The sequence below is a fragment of the Triticum aestivum genome, chromosome 1A, assembly GCF_018294505.1.
Source record: "Triticum aestivum cultivar Chinese Spring chromosome 1A, IWGSC CS RefSeq v2.1, whole genome shotgun sequence".
Lineage (NCBI taxonomy): Eukaryota > Viridiplantae > Streptophyta > Magnoliopsida > Poales > Poaceae > Triticum > Triticum aestivum.
In genome coordinates, this window is record NC_057794.1 from 445,462,501 (window position 1) to 445,482,173 (window position 19,673).

At 46.7% G+C, this 19,673-nt stretch overlaps 1 protein-coding gene across 1 annotated transcript; it reads left to right on the forward strand.

The window, feature by feature from the left end:
• The first annotated feature begins 12,347 nt into the window (after nucleotides 1-12,347).
• Nucleotides 12,348-13,755, forward strand: LOC123055106 (transcription termination factor MTERF5, chloroplastic). Its single transcript, XM_044479037.1, has one exon. It carries the CDS (start codon nucleotides 12,399-12,401, stop codon nucleotides 13,572-13,574), a length of 1,176 nt encoding a protein of 391 aa, XP_044334972.1. The 5' UTR covers nucleotides 12,348-12,398; the 3' UTR covers nucleotides 13,575-13,755.
• Nucleotides 13,756-19,673: the final 5,918 nt, after the last annotated feature.

The window sequence follows — 19,673 nt, forward strand, 5'->3', positions numbered from 1 at the left end:
GCAAAGTTGTCAGAGTTGACTGGATCCTCGAAAGCAAACTCAACGGGCTCCTCGTTAGCGAACTCGTCTCCCGACTCTACCCAAACAAGACAAGCAAGCAAACGGAACACAATCAACCACGTGCAAAGCTCAAACAATATGATGCAAGGATGGTATGCTATGGGGGATGCGATGCGGGATGCATATGCAAGATGTGACAAGGAATGCATGAACCTGGCCTCAACTCGGAAATCCAAGTGTTCCACTCTAAAGATGAGATGAAATCGCTTGAAAACGATATAAAGAACGTCGGAAACGGAGTTACGGTTTGGAAATGGCAAGCAATTCAAATATGACCACGTTCTACGATTTACAGCAAGTAGCCATCTAAATGCAACAAGATAAACATGCTACAGCACCCAAACATGGCATAAAAATACATGGCAGGGATGCATTCATGATTCTTAACAAAAGTCTAGCACTGAGCTACGGCCAATTCATCAATTAACAGGTTCAAACAAGCATGGAAAAAATGCATTTGGTAAACAGATTTTAGACAGTGAAATTAACACTTGTCTGGAATTTCAGATCAGATAGCACACTTTGGAGCAACAAAACTACATGCTACAGGACCTGAACATGGCAAAGTAAAGCATGGCATGTAGCTACTCAAAGAGCTTAACAAAAGTCCCTTAGTGACCTTGAGCCAAAAGGGATCAGAAAATACATTTGCAAGCATGTGAACATGGCAAAAACATAATCAGTTCTCAGACTTGGTGAAAACTGGAGCATGCTGAAACAGATATCAAGTAGGCATGTTTACGAGCTTGATACACTCACTACAGAGAAAGTCATGACAATCTAAGCATACACCTATCAAGAATACACAAAATGCAAGCTAGACATGGCAAGAACAACAACATAGCATGCACGGATCAACTACAACATCATCGGCAAAATCGCTAACAAGTAGACAATCTGCCCAGATTCACGAAATGACAAAAGTAGAGCTCGATTGACTCAAGCTAGGGTGCTCCATAATTGCAAACAAAGACATGGATGGATAGAGCACTACAAGATTAACAAAACATCCTTACTGATCATCCTCAAAAGAGGCACGGATCACTAGGAAACAACATGAACGTATGGCCATATGAGATAACCAGCTCAAGGACTTAGTGAAAATGCTAAGTCCCTGAAATCAGCATTAACAAATGCCTCACTTTGCAAGCTTGTTCTAGTCACCACACACATCACAAAAATACATGGGTTGCACCTCTGGAAAGATGGCAAAACCCTTAACAAAACACATGAAGAGCACCTGGGCATATCATGCACACAATAATCATGGCAAAAATGACAAATATCTAAATGGAGCAGTAGATCTGACAATTATCTCAAGTAGCACTCTTCTAATAGCATTACGGGCATCAAGATGAACTCAAATGAAAATGATGCAATGAGATGAAATGATGTACTCTCTGAGAAGAACATTTTGATATGCTATATGCCCAAAACGGAGCTACGGATGCGGAGTTGCGTGATGATGAAGAGGAGCAAATAAACTAGGGTTTCGGGCAAAAAGTCAACCCGATGCAATTTGGATCTGAGATCTGCACGGTTCCTGATGCGGCTCACCGGAGTTACTGTAGCAAGAACCACCGGAGTGAGGGGAGGAGGAGGCCGGAGTTGGAGGAGGCCGGCCGGAGCGGGGCGGCGTCGGCGGCGGGGCCTTGCGGCGGCGCGGCGGCCGGGGCGATGGCCGGCGACGGGGGGCCCCGAGCGGAGGAGTGCGGCGGCCGGCGAGCGCAGGGCGGTGGCCGGCGCGGTCTCACGGTGGCGCGGCAAGGGAGCCGGGCGACGGGCGGAGCGGATCGGCAGGCGAAGGGTGGTGGCGCCCGATGGGCTTGGAGGGCCCGGTGCGGGCCTACCCGGGCCGGCGGCGATGTGGGCACGCGCCCCGCCATGTGGCGGAACGTGGTTGGGCAGCGGTGGCGGGCGGACGTTGTCCGGCTCCGTCCGGACACGTCCGGTGCGGTGGATCTGGGATTTTTAGGGTTGGACAGGGAGAGATCCGGATTTGGAATGGGGGAGGTATATATAGGCATAGAGGGAGCTAGGAGAGTCCAAATGAGGTGCGGTTTTCGGCCACGCGATCGTGATCGAACGCTATAGATGATGGAGAAGGTTTTGGTGGGTTTTGGGCCAACTTGGAGGGGTGTTGGGCTGCAACACACACGAGCCCTTTTTGGTCCCTCGGTTAACCGTTGGAGTATTAAACGAAGTCCAAATGGTACGAAACTTGACAGGCGGTCTACCGGTAGTAAACCAAGACCGCTTGGCAAGTCTCGGTCCAATCTAGAAATGTTTAATCCCCACACACGAAAGAAAGGTAGAAATGACCACCGGAGGAGAACGAAGCGCCGGAATGCAAAACAGACAACGGGGAAAATGCTCGAATGCATGAGATGAACACGTATGCAAATGGAATGCACATGATGACATGATATGAGATGCATGACAACGAGAACAACACACGGAGACAAAAAACCCGAACCTGAGAAAATAAAATAACTTAAGGCCAGAAACGGCAAGAGTTGGAGTACATATTGGGTAAATCACATCCGGGGTGTTACAGAAATGATACTGAATTTCTGAATAGCATAAAAGGATACTTGAATAAGAATTTTTCAATGAAAGACCTCGGTGAAGCTGCTTATATATTGGGCATCAAGATCTACAGAGATAGATCAAGACGCTTAATTCAACTTTCACAAAACACATACCTTGATAAAGTTTTGACGAAGTTCAAAATGATCAAGCAAAGAAAGGGTTCTTGCCTGTGTTACAAGGTGTGAAGTCGAGTCAGACTGAATGCCCAGCCACTATAGAAGATAGAGATAAAATGAAAGTCATTCCCTATGCTTCGGCCATAGGTTCTATCATGTATGCAATGTTGTGTAGCAGACCTGATGTGTGCCTTGATATTAGTTTAGTAGGGAGGTACAAAACTAATCCAAGAGTGGATCACTGGACATCGGTCAAGAACATCCTGAAATACCTAAAAAGGACTAAGGATATGTTTCTCGTTTATGGACGTGACAAAGAGATTGTCGTAAACGGTTATGTCGATGCAAGCTTTGACACTGATCCGGATGACTCTAAGTCACAAACCTGATACGTATTTTTATTGAATGGTGGAGTTGTCAGTTGGTGCAATTCTAAAGAAAGCGTCGTAGCGGGATCTATGTGTGAAGCGGAGTACATAGCTGCTTCGGAAGCAGCAAATGAAGGAGTATGGATGAAGGAGATCATATCCGATCTAGGTGTCATACCTAGTGCATCGGGTCTAATGAAAATCTTTTGTGACAATACTGGTGCAATTGCCTTGGCAAAGGAATCCAGATTTCACAAGATAACCAAGCACATCAAGAGACACTTCAATTCCATCCGCGATCAAGTCAAGGAGGGAGACATAGAGATTTGCAAGATACATACAGATCTGAATGTTGCAGACCCGTTGACTAAGCCTCTCTCATGAGCAAAACATGATCAGCACTAAGACTCCATGGGTGTTAGAATCATTACAATGTAATCTAGATTATTGACTCTAGTGCAAGTGGGAGACTGAAGGAAATATGCCCTAGAGGTAATAATAAAGTTGTTATTTATATTTCCTTATGTCATGATAAATGTTTATTATTCATGCTAGAATTGTATTAACCGGAAACTTAGTACATGTGTGATTACATAGACAAACAAAGTGTCACTAGTATTCCTCTACTTGACTAGCTCGTTAATCAAAGATGGTTAAGTTTCCTAGCCATAGACATGAGTTGTCATTTGATGAACGGGATCACATCATTGGAGAATGTTGTGATTAACATGAACCATCCGTTAGCTTAGCACTATGTTTGTTTAGTTTATTGCTATTGCTTTCATCATAACTTATACATGTTCCTATGACTAAGAGATTATGTAACTCCCAAATACCGGAGGAACACTTTGTGTGCTATAAACGTCACAACGTAACTGGGTGATTATAAAGATGCTCTATAGGTGTCTCCGATGGTGTTTGTTGAGTTAGCATAGATCGAGATTAGGTTTGTCACTCCGATTGTCGGAGAGGTATCTCTGGGCCCTCTCGGTAATGCCCATCACTATAAGCCTTGCAAGCAACGTGACAAATGAGTTAGTTACGGGATGTTGCCGTTAGTTAGACAAAGGGAACAACGTATGTCGTTATGCGATTTGACCGATAAAGATCTTCGTAGAATATGTAGGAACCAATATGAGCATCTAGGTTCCGCTATTGGTTATTGACCGGAGATGAGTCTCGGTCATGTCTACATAGTTCTTGAACCCGTAGGGTCCGCACGCTTAACGTTTGATGACGATATGTATTGTGAGTTATGTGATTTGATGTACCGAAGGTTGTTTGGAGTCCCGGATGTGATCACGGACATGACGAGGAGTCTCGAAATGGTCGAGACATGAAGATTGATATATTGGAAGGTTATGTTTGGACGCCAGAAAGGTTTCGGATTGGTTCGGGCATTTTCCGAAGTACCGGGAGGTTACCGGAACCCCCCGGGGGGTTAATGGGCCTTCATGGGCTTTAGTGGAAGAGAGGAGGAGGCGGCCAAGAGAAGGGGCGCGCACTCCCAAGCCCAATCCAAATTGGGGAGGGGGCGGCGCCCCTTTCCTTCTTCCCCTCTTCCCTTTCCTTCCCCTCCTAGTTGAACTAGGAAAGGGGGGAACCTACTCCTAGTAGGAGTAGGATTCCCCCCCTTGGGGCACGCCCTATGAGGCTGGCTGGCCCCCTCCTCCACTCCTTTATATACGGGGGAGGGGGCACCCCATAGACACACAAGTTGATTTCTTAGCCATGTTCAGTGCCCCCATCCACAGATTTCCACCTCGTCATATTGTCGTAGTGCTTAGGCGAAGCCCTGCGTTGGTAACTTCATCATCACCGTCAACACACCGTCGTGCTGACGAAACTCTCCCTCGGCCTCAGCACGATCTAGAGTTCTAGGGACGTCACCGAGCTGAATGTGTGCAGATCATGGAGGTGTCATGCGTTCGGTACTTGATCGGTTGGATCGCGAAGACGTTCGACTACATCAACAACGTTACTCAACATTTCTGCTTTCGGTCTACGAGGGTACGTAGACACACTCTCCCCTCTCGTTGCTATGCATCTCCAAAATAGATCTTGCATGACCATAGGAAATTTTCTGAAATACTGCATTCGCCAACAGTATGGGTATATCTATTTGATGAAGCACAAGTCTGAAACATTTGAGAAGTTCAAAGAATTTCAGAGTGAAGTGGAGAATCATCGTTACAAGAAAATAAAGTTTCTACGATCTGATCATGGAGGCGAATATTTGAGTTACGAGTTTATCCTTCATTTAAACAATGTGGAATAGTTTCACAACTCAAGCCACCTGGAACACCACATTGTAATGGTGTGTCCGAACGTCGTAACCGTACTTTATTAGATTTGGTGCGATCTATGATGTCTCTTACCGATTTACCACTATCATTTTTGGGGTTATGCATCAGAGACAGTTGCAGTTATGTTAGACAAGGCACCATCTAACTCCATTGAGATGACACCGTATGAACTATGGTTTGGCGAGAAACCTAAGCTGTCGTTTCTTAAAGTTTGGCGATGCGATTCTTATGTCAAAAGGCTTTAGCCAGATAAGCTCAAACCCAAATCAGAGAAGTGTGTCTGCATATGATACCCTAAAGAAACTATTGGTACACCTTCTACCACAGATCCGAAGGCAAGATCGTTGTTGCTAAGTTTGGGTCCTTTCTAGAGAAGGAGTTTCTCTCGAAATAAGTGAGTGGGAGGAAGGTAGAACTTGATGAGGTAATTGTACCTTCTCTCGAATTGGAAAGTAGCACATCACTGAAAACCGTTCTCGTGATGCCTACACCAACTAGAGAGGAAGAAAATGATAATGATCATGAAACTTCAGATCAAGTTACTACTAAACCTCGTAGGTCGACCAGAGCATGATCCGCACTAGAGTGGTACGGTAATCCTTTCCTGGAAGTCATGTTACTAGACCATGGCGAACCTATGAACTATGAAGAAGCTATGATGATCCCAGATTCCAACAGATGGCTTGAGACCATGAAATCTGAGATAGGGTCCATGTATGAGAACAAAGTATGGACTTTGGTGGATTTACACGTTGATCGGCAAGCCATAGAGAAAAAATGGATCTTCAAAAAGAAGAGTGATGTTGATGGTAATGTTACTGTCTACAAAGCTCGACTTGTCGCAAAAGGTTTTCGACAAGTTCAAGGGATTGACTACAATGAGACTTTCTCACCCGCAGCGATGCTTGAGTCTGTCCAAATCATGTTAGCAATTGCCACATTTTATGATTATGAAATGTGGCAAATGGACGTCAAAACTACATTACTTAATGGATTTCTTAGAGAAGAGTTGTATATGATGCAACCAAAAGGTTTTGTCGATCCTAAAGGTGCTGACAAAGTGTGCAAGCTCCAACAATCCATCTATGGACTGGTGCAAGGATCTCCGAGTTGGAATATATGCTTTGATGAGGTGATCAAATCATACGGTTTTATACATACTCAAGAAAGTGAGTGGGAGCTCTATAGCATTTCTGATGTTATGTGTGGATGACATATTATTGATTGGAAATGATATAGAATTTCTGGATAGCATAAAAGGATACTTGAATAAGTGCTTTTCAATAAAAGACCTCGGTGAAGCTACTTATATATTGGGCATCAAGATCTATAGGGATAGATCGAGACGTTTAATAGGACTTTCACAAAGCACATACCTTGACAATATTTTGAAGAAGTTCAAAATAGATCAGTCAAAGAAAGGGTTCTTGCCTCTGTTGCAAGGTGTGAAGTTGAGTAAGACTCAAAACCCGACCACGACAGAAGATAGAGAGAGAATGGGAGTCATTCCCTATGCCTCAGCCATAGGTTCTATAAAGTTTGCCATGTTGTGTACCAAACCTATTGTGTACCTTGCCATGAGTTTGGCAAGGGGGTACAATAGTGATCCAGGAGTAGATCACTAAACATCGGTCAAAAATTATCCTTAGAGGACTAAGGAGATATTTCTCTATTATGGAGGTAATAAAGAGTTCGCTGTAAAGGGTTACGTCGATGCAAGCTTTGACACCAATTCAAAAGACTCTGAGTATCAATCTGGATACATATTTAAAGTGGGAGCAATTAGCTAGATTAGCTGCATGCAGAGCATTAGACATAGAAAATTTGCAAAATACATACGACTCTGAATGTGGCAGACCCGTTGACTAAAACTCTCTCACAAGCAAAACATGATCATGCCTTAGTACTCTTTGGGTGTTAATCACATGGCGATGTGAACTAGATTATTGACTCTAGTAAACCTTTTGGGTGTTGGTCACATGATGATGTGAACTATTGGTGTTAATCACATGTCAATGTGAACTAGATTATTGACTCTAGTGCAAGTGGAAGACTGAAGGAAATATGCCCTAGAGGCAATAATAAAGTTGTTATTTTATATTTCCTCATTCATGATAAAGGTTTATTATTCATGCTAGAATTGTATTGATCGGAAACCTAAATACATGTGTGAATACATAAACAAACACCGTGTACCTAGTGAGCCTCTACTTGACTAGCTCGTTGACCAAATATGGTTATGGTTTCCTAACCATGGACATGTGTTGTCATTTGATAACGGGATCACATCATTAGGAGAATGATGTGATGGACAAGACTCACCCGTTAGCTTAGCATAATGATCGCTCAGTTTTATTGCTATTGCTTTCTTCATGTCAAATACATATTCCTTCGACTATGAGATTATGCAACTCCCAGATACCGGAGGAATGCCTTGTGTGTTATCAAACATCACAAGGTAACTGGGTGATTATAAAGATGCTCAATAGGTATCTCCGAAGGTGTTTGTTTAGTTGGCATAGATCGAGATTACGATTTGTTACTCCGAGTATCGGAGAGGTATCTCTGGGCCCTCTCGGTAATACACATCATAAGCTTGCAAGAAAACGACTAAGGAGTTAGTCACGAGGTGATGTATTATGGAACGAGTAAAGAGACTTGCCAGTAACGAGATTGAACTAGGTATGAAGATACCAACGATCGAATCTCGGGCAAGTAACATATCGATGGACAAAGGGAATTGCGTATGTTGTCATAACGGTTCGACCGATAAAGATCTTCGTAGAATATGTAGGAGCCAATATGAGCATCTAGGTTCCGCTATTGGTTATTGACCGGAGAGGTGTCTCGATCATGTCTACATAGTTCTCGAACCCGTAGGTATTATATGAGTTATATGAGTTATCTGATTTGGTGACCGAATGTTGCTTAACGTTCGATGACGATATAGTATTATATGAGTTATGTGATTTGGTGACCGGATGCTGTTCGGAGTCCTGGATGAGATCATGGACATGAAGAGGAGTCTCAAAATGGTCAAGAGGTAAATATTGATATATAGGACGATGGTACTCGGACACCGGAAGTGTTCCGGAGGGTACCGGGTACATATCGGGTCACCGGAAGGGGTTTCGGGCACCCCCGGCAAAAGATATGTGCCTTATGGACCAAGAGGGGAAACGCACCAGCCACCATGGGCTGGTGCGCCCCCCATATGGGCCGAACCAAGGGGAGAAGGAAAGAGGGAAAGAGAAAGGAGGGGAGATTCGACCTCCCCCTTCCCTTTCTCCCCTTCCTCTTTCCTTCCCCTTCCGGCAAATAAGGAATGGGGGGCGTCCTAGGAGGAACCCAAGTAGGATTCGGTCCTACTTGGGGTGCCTCCTGGCCTTCCCCTCTCCCTCCCACCTATATATATGTGGGGGCGCCCCTAGCACACACCAGACAATTGCCTAGTCATGTGCGGCGCCCCCCTCCACCGTTTACTACCCCGGTCATATTTTCCTAGTGCTTAGGCGAAGCCCTGCGAAGATCACTTCACCATCACCGTCACCACGCCGTCGTGCTGATGGAACTCATCTACTACCTCGATGATTTACTGGATCAAGAAGGCAAGGGACCTCACCGAGCTGAACTTGTGCAGAACTCAGAGGTGTCGTACGTTAGGTACTCGATCGGTGGAGCGCGAAGAAAGTTTGACTACATCAACCACGTTGTGAAATGCTTCCGCTTACGGTCTACGAGGGTACGTAGACACAACCGCCGCCATCCACGAGTCCTGCCCACTGATGTCGAGCTCCCAAGACGAAGCTCCCAAGAGGGAATACGACACCAAGGCATCGCCATCGCCTGATCACAGATCAAGGATTTCCCCCGGAGAGGTCGAGTTGGCTGGATTCATGCAGGAGAGGAGTGGCAGCAAATCAGTGATGCCTCCCGAAACATACTTGCTGCCAAGTAATACATCCAAAATGGAAACATACTACCTGCCAAATATATCAATCTAACATACATAGTTGCTTCCACATTTGGACACACAGATATACCATTTTTGTCTTGATACGTCTCCAACGTATATATAATTTTTTATTGTTCCATGCTATTATGTTATCATTCTTGGATATTTTACATTCATTTCATAGCAACTTTATATATTTTTTGGGACTAACCTATTCACATAGTGTCCGATGTCAGTTGCTATTTTTTGCTCATTTTTTACTTCGCAAAATATCAGTACCAAACGAAGTCCAAATGCCATGAAACTTTTTGGAGATTTTTTTTCTGCCCAGAAGACAACTTGGGAGCCAAGGAAGCACCAGGGGGAGGCCCGTGGGGCCCACTACCCACCTGGGCGTGCCAGAGACCCCTAGCGCGCCCTAATGGGTGGTGGGGCCCATGGAGGTCCTCTCCACCGCCTCTCAGCTCTATAAATACCCAAATATTCTAGAAACCCTAGGGAGTTCGCAAAACACAATTCCATCCGCCGCAAGTTCCAGAACCACGATGTCCAATCTAGAGCCCTATTCCAGTACCTTGTCGGAGGGGAACACGATCACGGAAGGGTTCATCATCCTCATTGGTGGACCTCCGATGATGCGTGAGTAGTTCACCACAGACCTACGGGTCCATAGGCAGTAACTAGATGGCTTCTTCTCTCTTTTTGATTCTCAATACAATGTTCTCCTCGTTGTTCTTGGATATCTATTTGATGTAATGACTTTTTGTGGTGTGTTTGTTGGGATTCGATGAATTGTGAGTTTATGATCAGATCTATCCATGAATATTATTTGAGTCTTCTTTCATCTCTTATATGCATGATTATTATAGCCTCGTGTTTCTTCTTCGAAACTTTGGTTTGGTTTGTCCAACTAGATTGATTTTTCTTGCACTGGGAAGAGGTGCTTTGTGATGGGTTCGATCTTGCGGTGTCCTCGCCCAGTGACAGAAGGGTAGCGATACACGCATGTATAGTTGCTATTAAGGATAAAAAGATAGGGTCTATTCCTACATGAATATATCTTGACTACATCATGTCATCGTTCTTATTGCATTACTCTGTTTCTCCACGAACCTAATACACTAGATGCATGATGGATAGCGGTCAATCTGTGGAGTAATAGTAGTAGATGCAGGCAGGAGTCGGTCTAGTAATCTTGGACGTGATGTCTATATACATGATCATTGTCTTGAATATCATCATAATTGTTTGCTCTTCTATCAATTGCCCAATAGTAATTTGTTTACCCACCGTATGTTATTTTCTTGAGAGAAGCAACTAGTGAAATCTACGGGCCCGGGTATATTTTCTATCATATTGTTTTCAAATCTATTATTCCAAAAACCCCAAAAGTACCTTGCTGCACTTTTTATTTATTTATTTATTTTATTTTGTGTTTCTGCAAGATCTATTTATCCAATCTCATACAATTTTATCTATCTTTTTATCGGGGAGAGATTGACAACCCCTCTTACGCGTTGGGTTGCAAGTATTTGTTGTTTGTATGCAGGATCCGTTTACATAGTATTGCTTAGTTCTCCTACTGGATTGATAACCTTGGTTTCATAACCGAGCGAAATACTTACCGTTGATGTGCTGCATCACCCTCTCCTCTTCGAGGAAATACCAATGCAGATACAAGCAATCATGTCTCAACTTCAAATAGCTGACAAACAAAAGTACCGAGAAATAGAAACGAGATGCTGCCAAGTATAGAAACTAGCAAATTCAAATTGACAAACGGCATGCTGCCAAATATACAATTACTTACCATAGCACATGAGTTCCAAAAGCAAGCGGCGGAAAACTACAAATAGTCCAAACTTATCACTGCTACTAAAGTATTAGAATGCAACCAACTTAGTTTTGACAGCAACACAACTAAAACAAGTTTAGTCTCGATGACTAAATCATCTTCAGTGACCAATGGTCAGGCGAGTAGAACAACGAGGCAACTGCGTCGCACCAATGAGGCGAGCAGAGCGGCGTAGAGGCTTCTTCTTCTCTTTCTTCTTCCACTTCTTCACCGCCGACTATGCCTCCTCCTTCTTCCCTTCTTATGTTTCTTCACCACCGGCTATGCCTCCTCCTCATTCCCTTTCTTCCGCTTCTTCACCAATGGTTGTGCCTCCTCCCCCCCCCCTCCATCTTCACCTGGACATCCACGTCGGCCAAAAGCTCAACATCAATTAGCTTCTCCTTCACTCCTTCGACGACAGCCCGTGCGACGCGAGGGCAAGCCATGACCTGCACCTCTGGCTTATCCTCCTCGTCGATGGAAATGATAGGCACATCAGCATGGGGATTACGGATGGGGACTTGGTACTCGGGGTAGACACGGTCTGGCACGACGACCTTGACCACCACGCCTGCATCCGCTGGATCTACCGGAAACCTGCATTTCAAAGGGCGATACATGATCCACCGGTTCCACTGTCGAACATCGCCGAAGATGGACTCCAGCATGCAGGAGACGATGATGGCAATGAGAGGTGAGATGAGAGAGGCAATATGAGATAGGCTGGAGGCTAGGTGGTTTTCTGTGCGACGTGGCGGCTCGTGAATGCGGTGGGAGGACGACGACGAGGGTTTTCTAGAGACATGGGAAACCGAACGGGCGGCACTTTAAGTAGTGAACGGCCACCACAACCAGCGGCGATCTGCTACTTAGCGAACGACCCGGTAGGACAATGCTACGGGACGAACAAGCCCAACAACGTATGTCCGATCCCCGTCGCTGTTGTCGGCCTGCGACTGCGAGGGATCAGTCATGTCAAAACGTGCTCAAAAAATGAACCCGGTGTTTTTGTCACTGTCAAATTTTTGGTTCAATGCAAAATGTCACTCGTAAATGGTGGTTTATCGTGACACAACGTGGTGGCTGTGTGATTTTATCGTGACACAATGTCACTCGTCCCCCGGAGGCCGCCCCTGTCCCCCACACTAGTCCGCCCCATCCATCATGTTCGCCTCCATCTGCCGGCGGCGGCTCGCCCTCCGAATCCATCAAATCGCTGGCGGTGGCGGCAGGACAAACCCCCTCGAGTTCATCCCTGGCACCATCCCTCTCGCCCACTGCTACTCCTCGCCCGCCGTCGCCGAAGTCCCGAGCTCGGAGCCCTGCCCCGACACCGTTTCCTACCTCATCTCGTGCGGCCTCTCCCCCGCCGCCGCTGGCGCGGCCACCAACTCTCAACACCTCCGCATCCGCTCCACCGACAAGGCCGACGCTGTGCGCGCCATCCTCAAGCTCTATGGCTTCGCCGACGCGGACATCGTCCGGACGTTGCGCAGCGCCCCGGTTCTCCTCGTCGTTGACCCCGAGCGGGTCCTCCGCCCCAAGCTCGACTTTTTCGCCTCCCTAGGTTTCGAGACCCACAAGCTCGCCACCGAGCCTTTGCTGCTCGCACGCAGCCTCGACAAGCACCTCGTCCCCGCCATCCAGTTCCTCCGCGGGATCATCGGCAGCGACGACGACCTCCGCCGCGCTTTTCACCGCGTCCCCCGCGGCCTCGCTGTGGACCTCGACAACAACATGCGCCCCGCCGTGGAAGCTCTCCGCCGCGGCGGCCTCGCAGAGGCCGACATTTCGAAGCTGCTCGTCATCCGGTTGGGCGTGCTCTTGTCGTCACGGGATCGCATCAGCGAAATCTTTGAGGAACTCAAGGCGATGGGCATGTCCGTCCTGGACCCACGCTTCCTCTACTGCTTCCGTGCGATGTCCGGTGTTAAGAGGGACTCATGGCTGCGGAAAATGGCATTTTACCAGAGCTTCGGGCTGTCAGAGGGTGAGTTGCTGCAGGCCTTCAAGAAGCAGCCCACGATATTCCTTTTCGCCGATGAGAGCATAAACAAGAAGGTCCGGTTCCTGCTGGACGAGCTGAAGCTTGGAATAAGTGATGTAATTGCGCGGCCTGTAGTTCTAGGTTATAGCTTGGAGAAGTGCATCCTGCCGAGGTGTGCCGTGCTGAGTGTGTTGATGAGGGAGGGGAGGATTCGGAGAGATATCAAATTGCTTCAGGCATTGCTTGGCAGTTCCAGGAATTTCGAGACCAGGTATGTGTTGAGGCATGCTGATGATGTGCCAGATGTTGTTAAGGCATATCAGGGTAAGATCAAATTTGAAGGATTCAAATAGGCTGGTCTTCTAGAATGATATAATTCTAGATTAGGCTTATGTTTCTAGTGCCAATGTTAAAGATCAAGTCATGATTCATGATTCATGATTCTAACAGTACTTCCGAGGACAGTTTTGCCCTATTGGTAGCCCATGTTACTGGGTATCAACTACATTTGCAGTTTTACAACTGTCATTTTTACGTCCTGCGGCCTATTAAAATCTGCCCCCTCCATTTCTAAATATAAGCCCTTTTAGAGATTTCAATGAGAACTATATAGACATATTTTAGTGTGTAGATTCACTTATTTTGCTCCGTATGTAGTCCATATTTGAATCTCTAAAAAGCTTTATATTTAGAAATGGAGGGAGTAGAAACATAGGATGGTTTGTTGCTATCCGAGTTTCTTGATCAGTTGATCTAGTATGTTGAACCAATTCTTTTAACCGTTCATGCTTTTAGATTGATTATTCCGATAACTCTGTGCATGACAAACATCACTCATCTGAAGTCTCAGGTTCTTTCAAATAAATAATGCTGTCGTGTTGTCCAGAGTAGAGAACTTGCACTTGCTAGTTCCTCTCCCTAGATGTAGTGCTGATGTTTACCAACAGATGTGGGTGGGATGAACTTGCTATTTGGTCTAAGAAATGCGGATCTGTTCACGTCCAGGAATATTACATATGGTAAGGTCTATCCTAGAGAGACATGGACCCCCCTATTTGTGGCAAGGTCTATTCTAGAGAGACACCCCTATTCCTGAAACAATGATCTTTGCCCTTGAAGTTTGATGGAGTTCCTCTCAGTTTGCATTTTATCAAGTGCTTCAGACTTCAGCCTTTCAGTTCTGTTGAAAATATAGAAGGGTAAGCTAGTCCGAAACCGGAATTGTTGCATGCTTTATCAGACATAACACTAAATTCTCTTGTTCCGGATCGCTGAACGAGTGTGTTGGTCTGTATGTTAATGTTGTACCTGATTGAGGACAGGATAGAGCAAGAATCAGAGAGTTTTGAGTATCCAAACTTGGCCTTCTGACGGAGCCAAAAATTTGGTATAGGGGGGGCGAGTTCCACAATAGTGCTCTACTAGAGTAATGAGCTAAAAATTGAACATTTAGAGTGTGTGAAACAACGCTAAACTTGAACTCATGTTTTCGATAATGTTTGGTACAGAAGAAGACAATACAAATTTTCCACTTTGACAAGACAAATTTGTTCTGAAATTAGTTATATAGGAAAACTGGGTACACCATGCTATAACTAATTGATTCCAACTCCAATTTTTATGTCGATCAATATACCGTTATTCATGTTAGACAACAAAAATTAGAGATTTTAGACGAGGTTAATTAATAATGAGACTGAACGTACCATAGAGGCCTAAACGGCGGCGTGCATCATCATGTACGTGAACAAATTGTGTCGTGCTTCCCCTAATCCCCTGCATGTTGGTTAATGACAAATGATTGATTGAGGGTCTCAATGCTTGGACTGTTAGAGCATCTCCAGCCGTTGGCCCCTCAGGAGGGGCAAAAAATCGCCCCCGGGGGAGCACCGGCGCTAAACCGCGCACTGGGGGCGTAATGTCCCCCAGTCGCGGCCCCCCACGGGTTTTTAAAATGTTTAAATTCGACGCAAACACAACGCAAACACGTTCGAGTTCGATCAAATTTAAACATATTTTACAAAAAAAAAAGAAAAAACTATCGCGGGCTACCCCCGCCGTTTCCCTCGCCGCCCGCCCACGCGGTTCTACAGCCTCATGCCGAGGAGGCTGTAGAACTGCGTGTAGTCACCGTCGTCGTCGTCGTCGTCGTCCCCGCCGACGCCTCTGCCGTCCCTGCTGCATCCCTTCCCCGGTTGGCGCGGCGGGTTGGACGGTCCGGGGGCGTCATCGTCGTCGCTGTCGAGGACCACAACGCCGTGCTCGTCCTCGCGCCCACGCTTGCGGGCGGCGATCTCCTCCAGGGCCCGACGCTGCCGGACCATCTCGTTGCGGAGGTAGTCGTCCCGCGCCCACCGCAGGGCGTCCTCGTCGGAGAAGCCACGCGGGCTACCTCCTCATACTCCGTGGGGAGGCCGGGCTCCGGCTTGGGCTCGACGAGGACGAACCGGCCGGTGGGGTAGGCGTTGTCGCCGATGCGGACGCCGGAGCTGCGGGTGCGCGCGCTGACAGACGTGCCCTAGGGCTCCGGCTTGACGGGGCGGAGGTGCAGGCAGGGGGAGCCGCCGGACGAGGAGGAGGACCCCCCCTGGTCTCCATGCGCCTCGGGGTCCAGGAGCTTCCCCGGCGGCGTGGGAAGGACGGGGAGCGGGGTACTCGAGGTGCGGCGTGTTGCCGCCCTCGATGTACTCGAGGACGGCCTCCAACGTGCGCCCGGGCACGCCCCACCACCGACACCGGCCGACGGCGTTGAGCCTGCCGGAGAGCTCGACGTCGTTGGTGGCCTCGAGCTGCTCGGCGTGACAGCGGCGGAAATAAGGCTCCCAGAGCGGGCTGTCGGGGACGTACCGTGGCCCCTCCCTTGCCGCACACGGCAGGGACGAGCGGATGCGTGCGATCTCCGCACGCCGCACCGCGCTGGTGGGTATCGGGGGCATCGACACGCCGGCGGCGCTGATCCTCCACGCCCCGGGCACCCGCATGTCCGGCGGGACCGGGTACTCGGCCTCGAAAAGGAGGCGAGCCTCGTTCTCGTGAAGATGGCGGCGGCCGAAGCCGTTCGCCGCCGCGCCGTCGCCTGGGAAGCGCTCGGCCATGGGTATGATGAACTGGAGACGGCGAGAGAGAGGAGAGGGAGGAACGACGACGGCGAGAGAGTGCGAGTCGCCGAGTGCGCTGGGGCGCGTCTTATATAGGCCGAGGCGCCGCCCGTGCGCGAGCCGCCGTGAGTACACGTGGCGGGCGAGGGAGGGCGAGGGGCGCGCGTCATCCGGTCTTCACTGCGCCGCCCGTGAGGCATCAATGGCGCAGGCTGACCGGCGCGGCAGCGCGGCAGTTTTGGCATTGATTCGCCGCGAGAAACGAGGCGATGAGGACGACGAAGGGGCGAGAAGAGGGTAGAGTCGCTGACGCAGCGGGCCCACGGCTGTTTCGCGCCAAAACAGTTCGCCCGGCGCCCCCGGGCGCCACCCAGCGCGCCGCGTTTGGCCTGGGTCCGCCGGCGCTGTTTTCGGCCCAAGCCGGCGAAAATCAGGCTCCTGGGGACGCGACTGGGCCGATTTTTCGACGCCGGCGCAAAAAAACCGCCTGAGGAGGCCTTCCTGAGGCACGGCTGAAGATACCCTTAGACTCAAGTGCCCTCGCAAATGTTTTCCATTGTTCTCTTCTCCTAATCACCTTCATATCTACACGGCACATTTGGATAATCAAGTCTTTCCTAATTACTTTCAACTGCTTGTAGTACTCTCTTCGTCCAAAAATACTTGTCATCAAAATGGACAAAAAGGAATGTATCTAGAACTAAAATACATCTAGATACATCTTCTTTTATTCATTTTGATGACAAGTATTTCCGGACGAAGGGAGTAGTTTTTACTGGCACAAACCGCATAGATTTGAACAGATTAGAAATTAAGAGATGAAATAAAGGAGTAAGGATTGATTGTGCACCTATGCAACCGTGGTGGATCTCGTTTAGTCCTCTTCTGGTTTCTGATTGGAAACTGCAGTAAACTCGCCCTGGCGGCGATAGGCGGAGACTCAAGCGGAGTATAGGTAGAAAGATCTCGTGTTGTTGCCGCTCATCCGTGTGCCCGGTCTACCGGCAAGGTGGCAACGCTTCCGTGGATCGGTGTCTGCTTTTGCATCCTGCATGTCTCGGGCGGCCCCTTCCCTTCCGCCCTTCTCAATGGCGACGCGATGGAGAGATCTGATCAGGATCAGCAGCCAGCACTTGCAGCTGCAGGTGTCGGTTTAGATCATAGAAGCGGCATAGAGGTTAGCGATACGTGTGTGACTATTTTTTTTGGACGCGTCTAGGGAGCACACGTGTGCTCCCTAGGCGTTCCTGAGCACACAACCAAAAAAAGGTAACCTTTTGTCTAATTGATATGGTGTAAAATCAATTTAAAGAAAGAAAAGATATTGTCCCATGTGCAATTATTTTGTGTGTTAAAAATTTCAAAAAGTCATAACTTTTGAATCAAGCATTGAAATTAAGATCCGTTTTCACCTTTAGGTCTCCAACGCCGAGCTCTTCGAAACTAGATCCCATATGGGCATGTTTCGACGAACTTTTTTTTCTTAAGCAACTTTGGTGCCACGGAGAGGCAACTTTTTATACTATAGTAGGCAACTTTCGGTTAGGCTGCGTATCATGGTCATGTATTATCCTGATGTTCTTTTGAGTTGGCTACGACAACTACCAAGTTGCCTAGGATCACATGTAAGTTGCAAACTTGCATACCATGAATACCTATCAACTTTGATGCTAGATGAAAAAACCGTGTTGTCAGGTTATCTATCAGGACTACATATGAATCTCAAAGATGTTATAAAGTTAGCTACTATGTCCGTCAAGTTGCCTAGCGTCACCTACGAAGTTACTTTCAGTGAACTTTTTTTTCTTAGGCAACTTTGGTGTCACGGGGAGGCGACTTTTTATACTACAGTAGGCAACTTCTGGCTAGGCTTGTGTATCATGGTCACTATCATCCCGATGGTCTTTTGAGTTGGTTACGATGATTACCAAGTTGCCTAGCATCACATGTAAGGTGCCTACCATGACTACCTATCAACTTTGATGCTACATGAAAAACCTTGTTGTTAAGTTGTCGATCATGCTACCTATCAACTCAATGGTGTAATAAAGTTGGCTATCATGTCCGTCAAGTTGCCTAGCCTCACCTATGAAGTTGCTTTTGACAAACTTTTTTCTTTGGCAACTTTGGTGCCACGGAGAGGTAACTTTTTATACTACGGAAGGCAACTTTCGGTTAGGTTGTGTATCATGGTCACATATCAAGTTGGCGGTACCTGAAGTTACCTATCAGGTGATGCAGGTGCATATGAGTATGTTTCGATGAACTTTTTTTCAGGCAACTTTGGTCCACATAGAGGCAACTTTTGTGCTATAGTAATCAACTTTTAGTTAGGCTATTCATCTTGATCACTCATCATCCCAAATGTTATTTTGAGTTGGCTATAATGACTAACAAATTGCCTAAACTTACCTATAAGTTGCCTACCAGGACACCTATCAACTTTGGTGCTACATGAATCACCTAGTTGCCAGTTACCTATCATGACTACATGTCAACTCAATACTCTTATAAAAGTTGGATATCATGACCATAAAATTGCCTATCATCACATATTAAGTTGCTTTTGATGAGCTTTTTTTGTTCTCGAGCAACTTCCGTGCCACGAAGAGGCAAATTATGTACTAAAGTAAGCAACTTTCACTTAGGTTGTCTATCATGACTACCTATCAACTCAATACTATTATAAATTTGGCTATCATGACCGTCAAGTTTCCAAGCGTCACCTATGAAGTTGCTTTTGAAGAACTTTTGTTCTTAAGCAATTTTGGTGCCATGAAGAGGCAACTTTTGTACTACATTAAGCAATTTTCACTTAGGTTGCCTATCATTACTACCTATCAACTCAATGCTCATAGAAACTTTGTTGTCATGACCATCAAGTTGCCTAGTGTCACCTATGAAGTTGCGTTCAACGAACTTTTTTTCTCATGCAACTTTGGTGCCTCGAAGAGGCACCTTTTGTACTATAGTAAGCAACTTTCGATTATGTAGTGCATCATGGCCATCTATCATCCCAATGTCCTTTTGTGTTGGTTGTGATGAATACACAATTGCCTAGCATCATCTCTAAGTTGCTACCATAACTACCTATCAACTTTGGTGCTACATGAAGCACCTTATTCCAGGTTGCTTATCATGACTACCTATCAGATTATATAGTGTATCATGGTCATCTATCATCCCAATGTCATTTTGAGTTGGCTATGATGAATACACAATTGCCTAGCATCATCTTTAAGTTGCCTACCATAACTACTTATCAACTTTGGTGCTACACGAAGCACCTTGTTCCAGGTTGCTTATCATGACTATTTATCAGATTATATAGTGTATCATGGTCATCTATCATCC

Excerpts from the sequence above, each read along its gene's own strand:
- LOC123055106 (XM_044479037.1), top strand. The coding sequence starts at position 12,399 with ATGTTCGCCTCCATCTGCCGGCGGCGGCTCGCCCTCCGAATCCATCAA.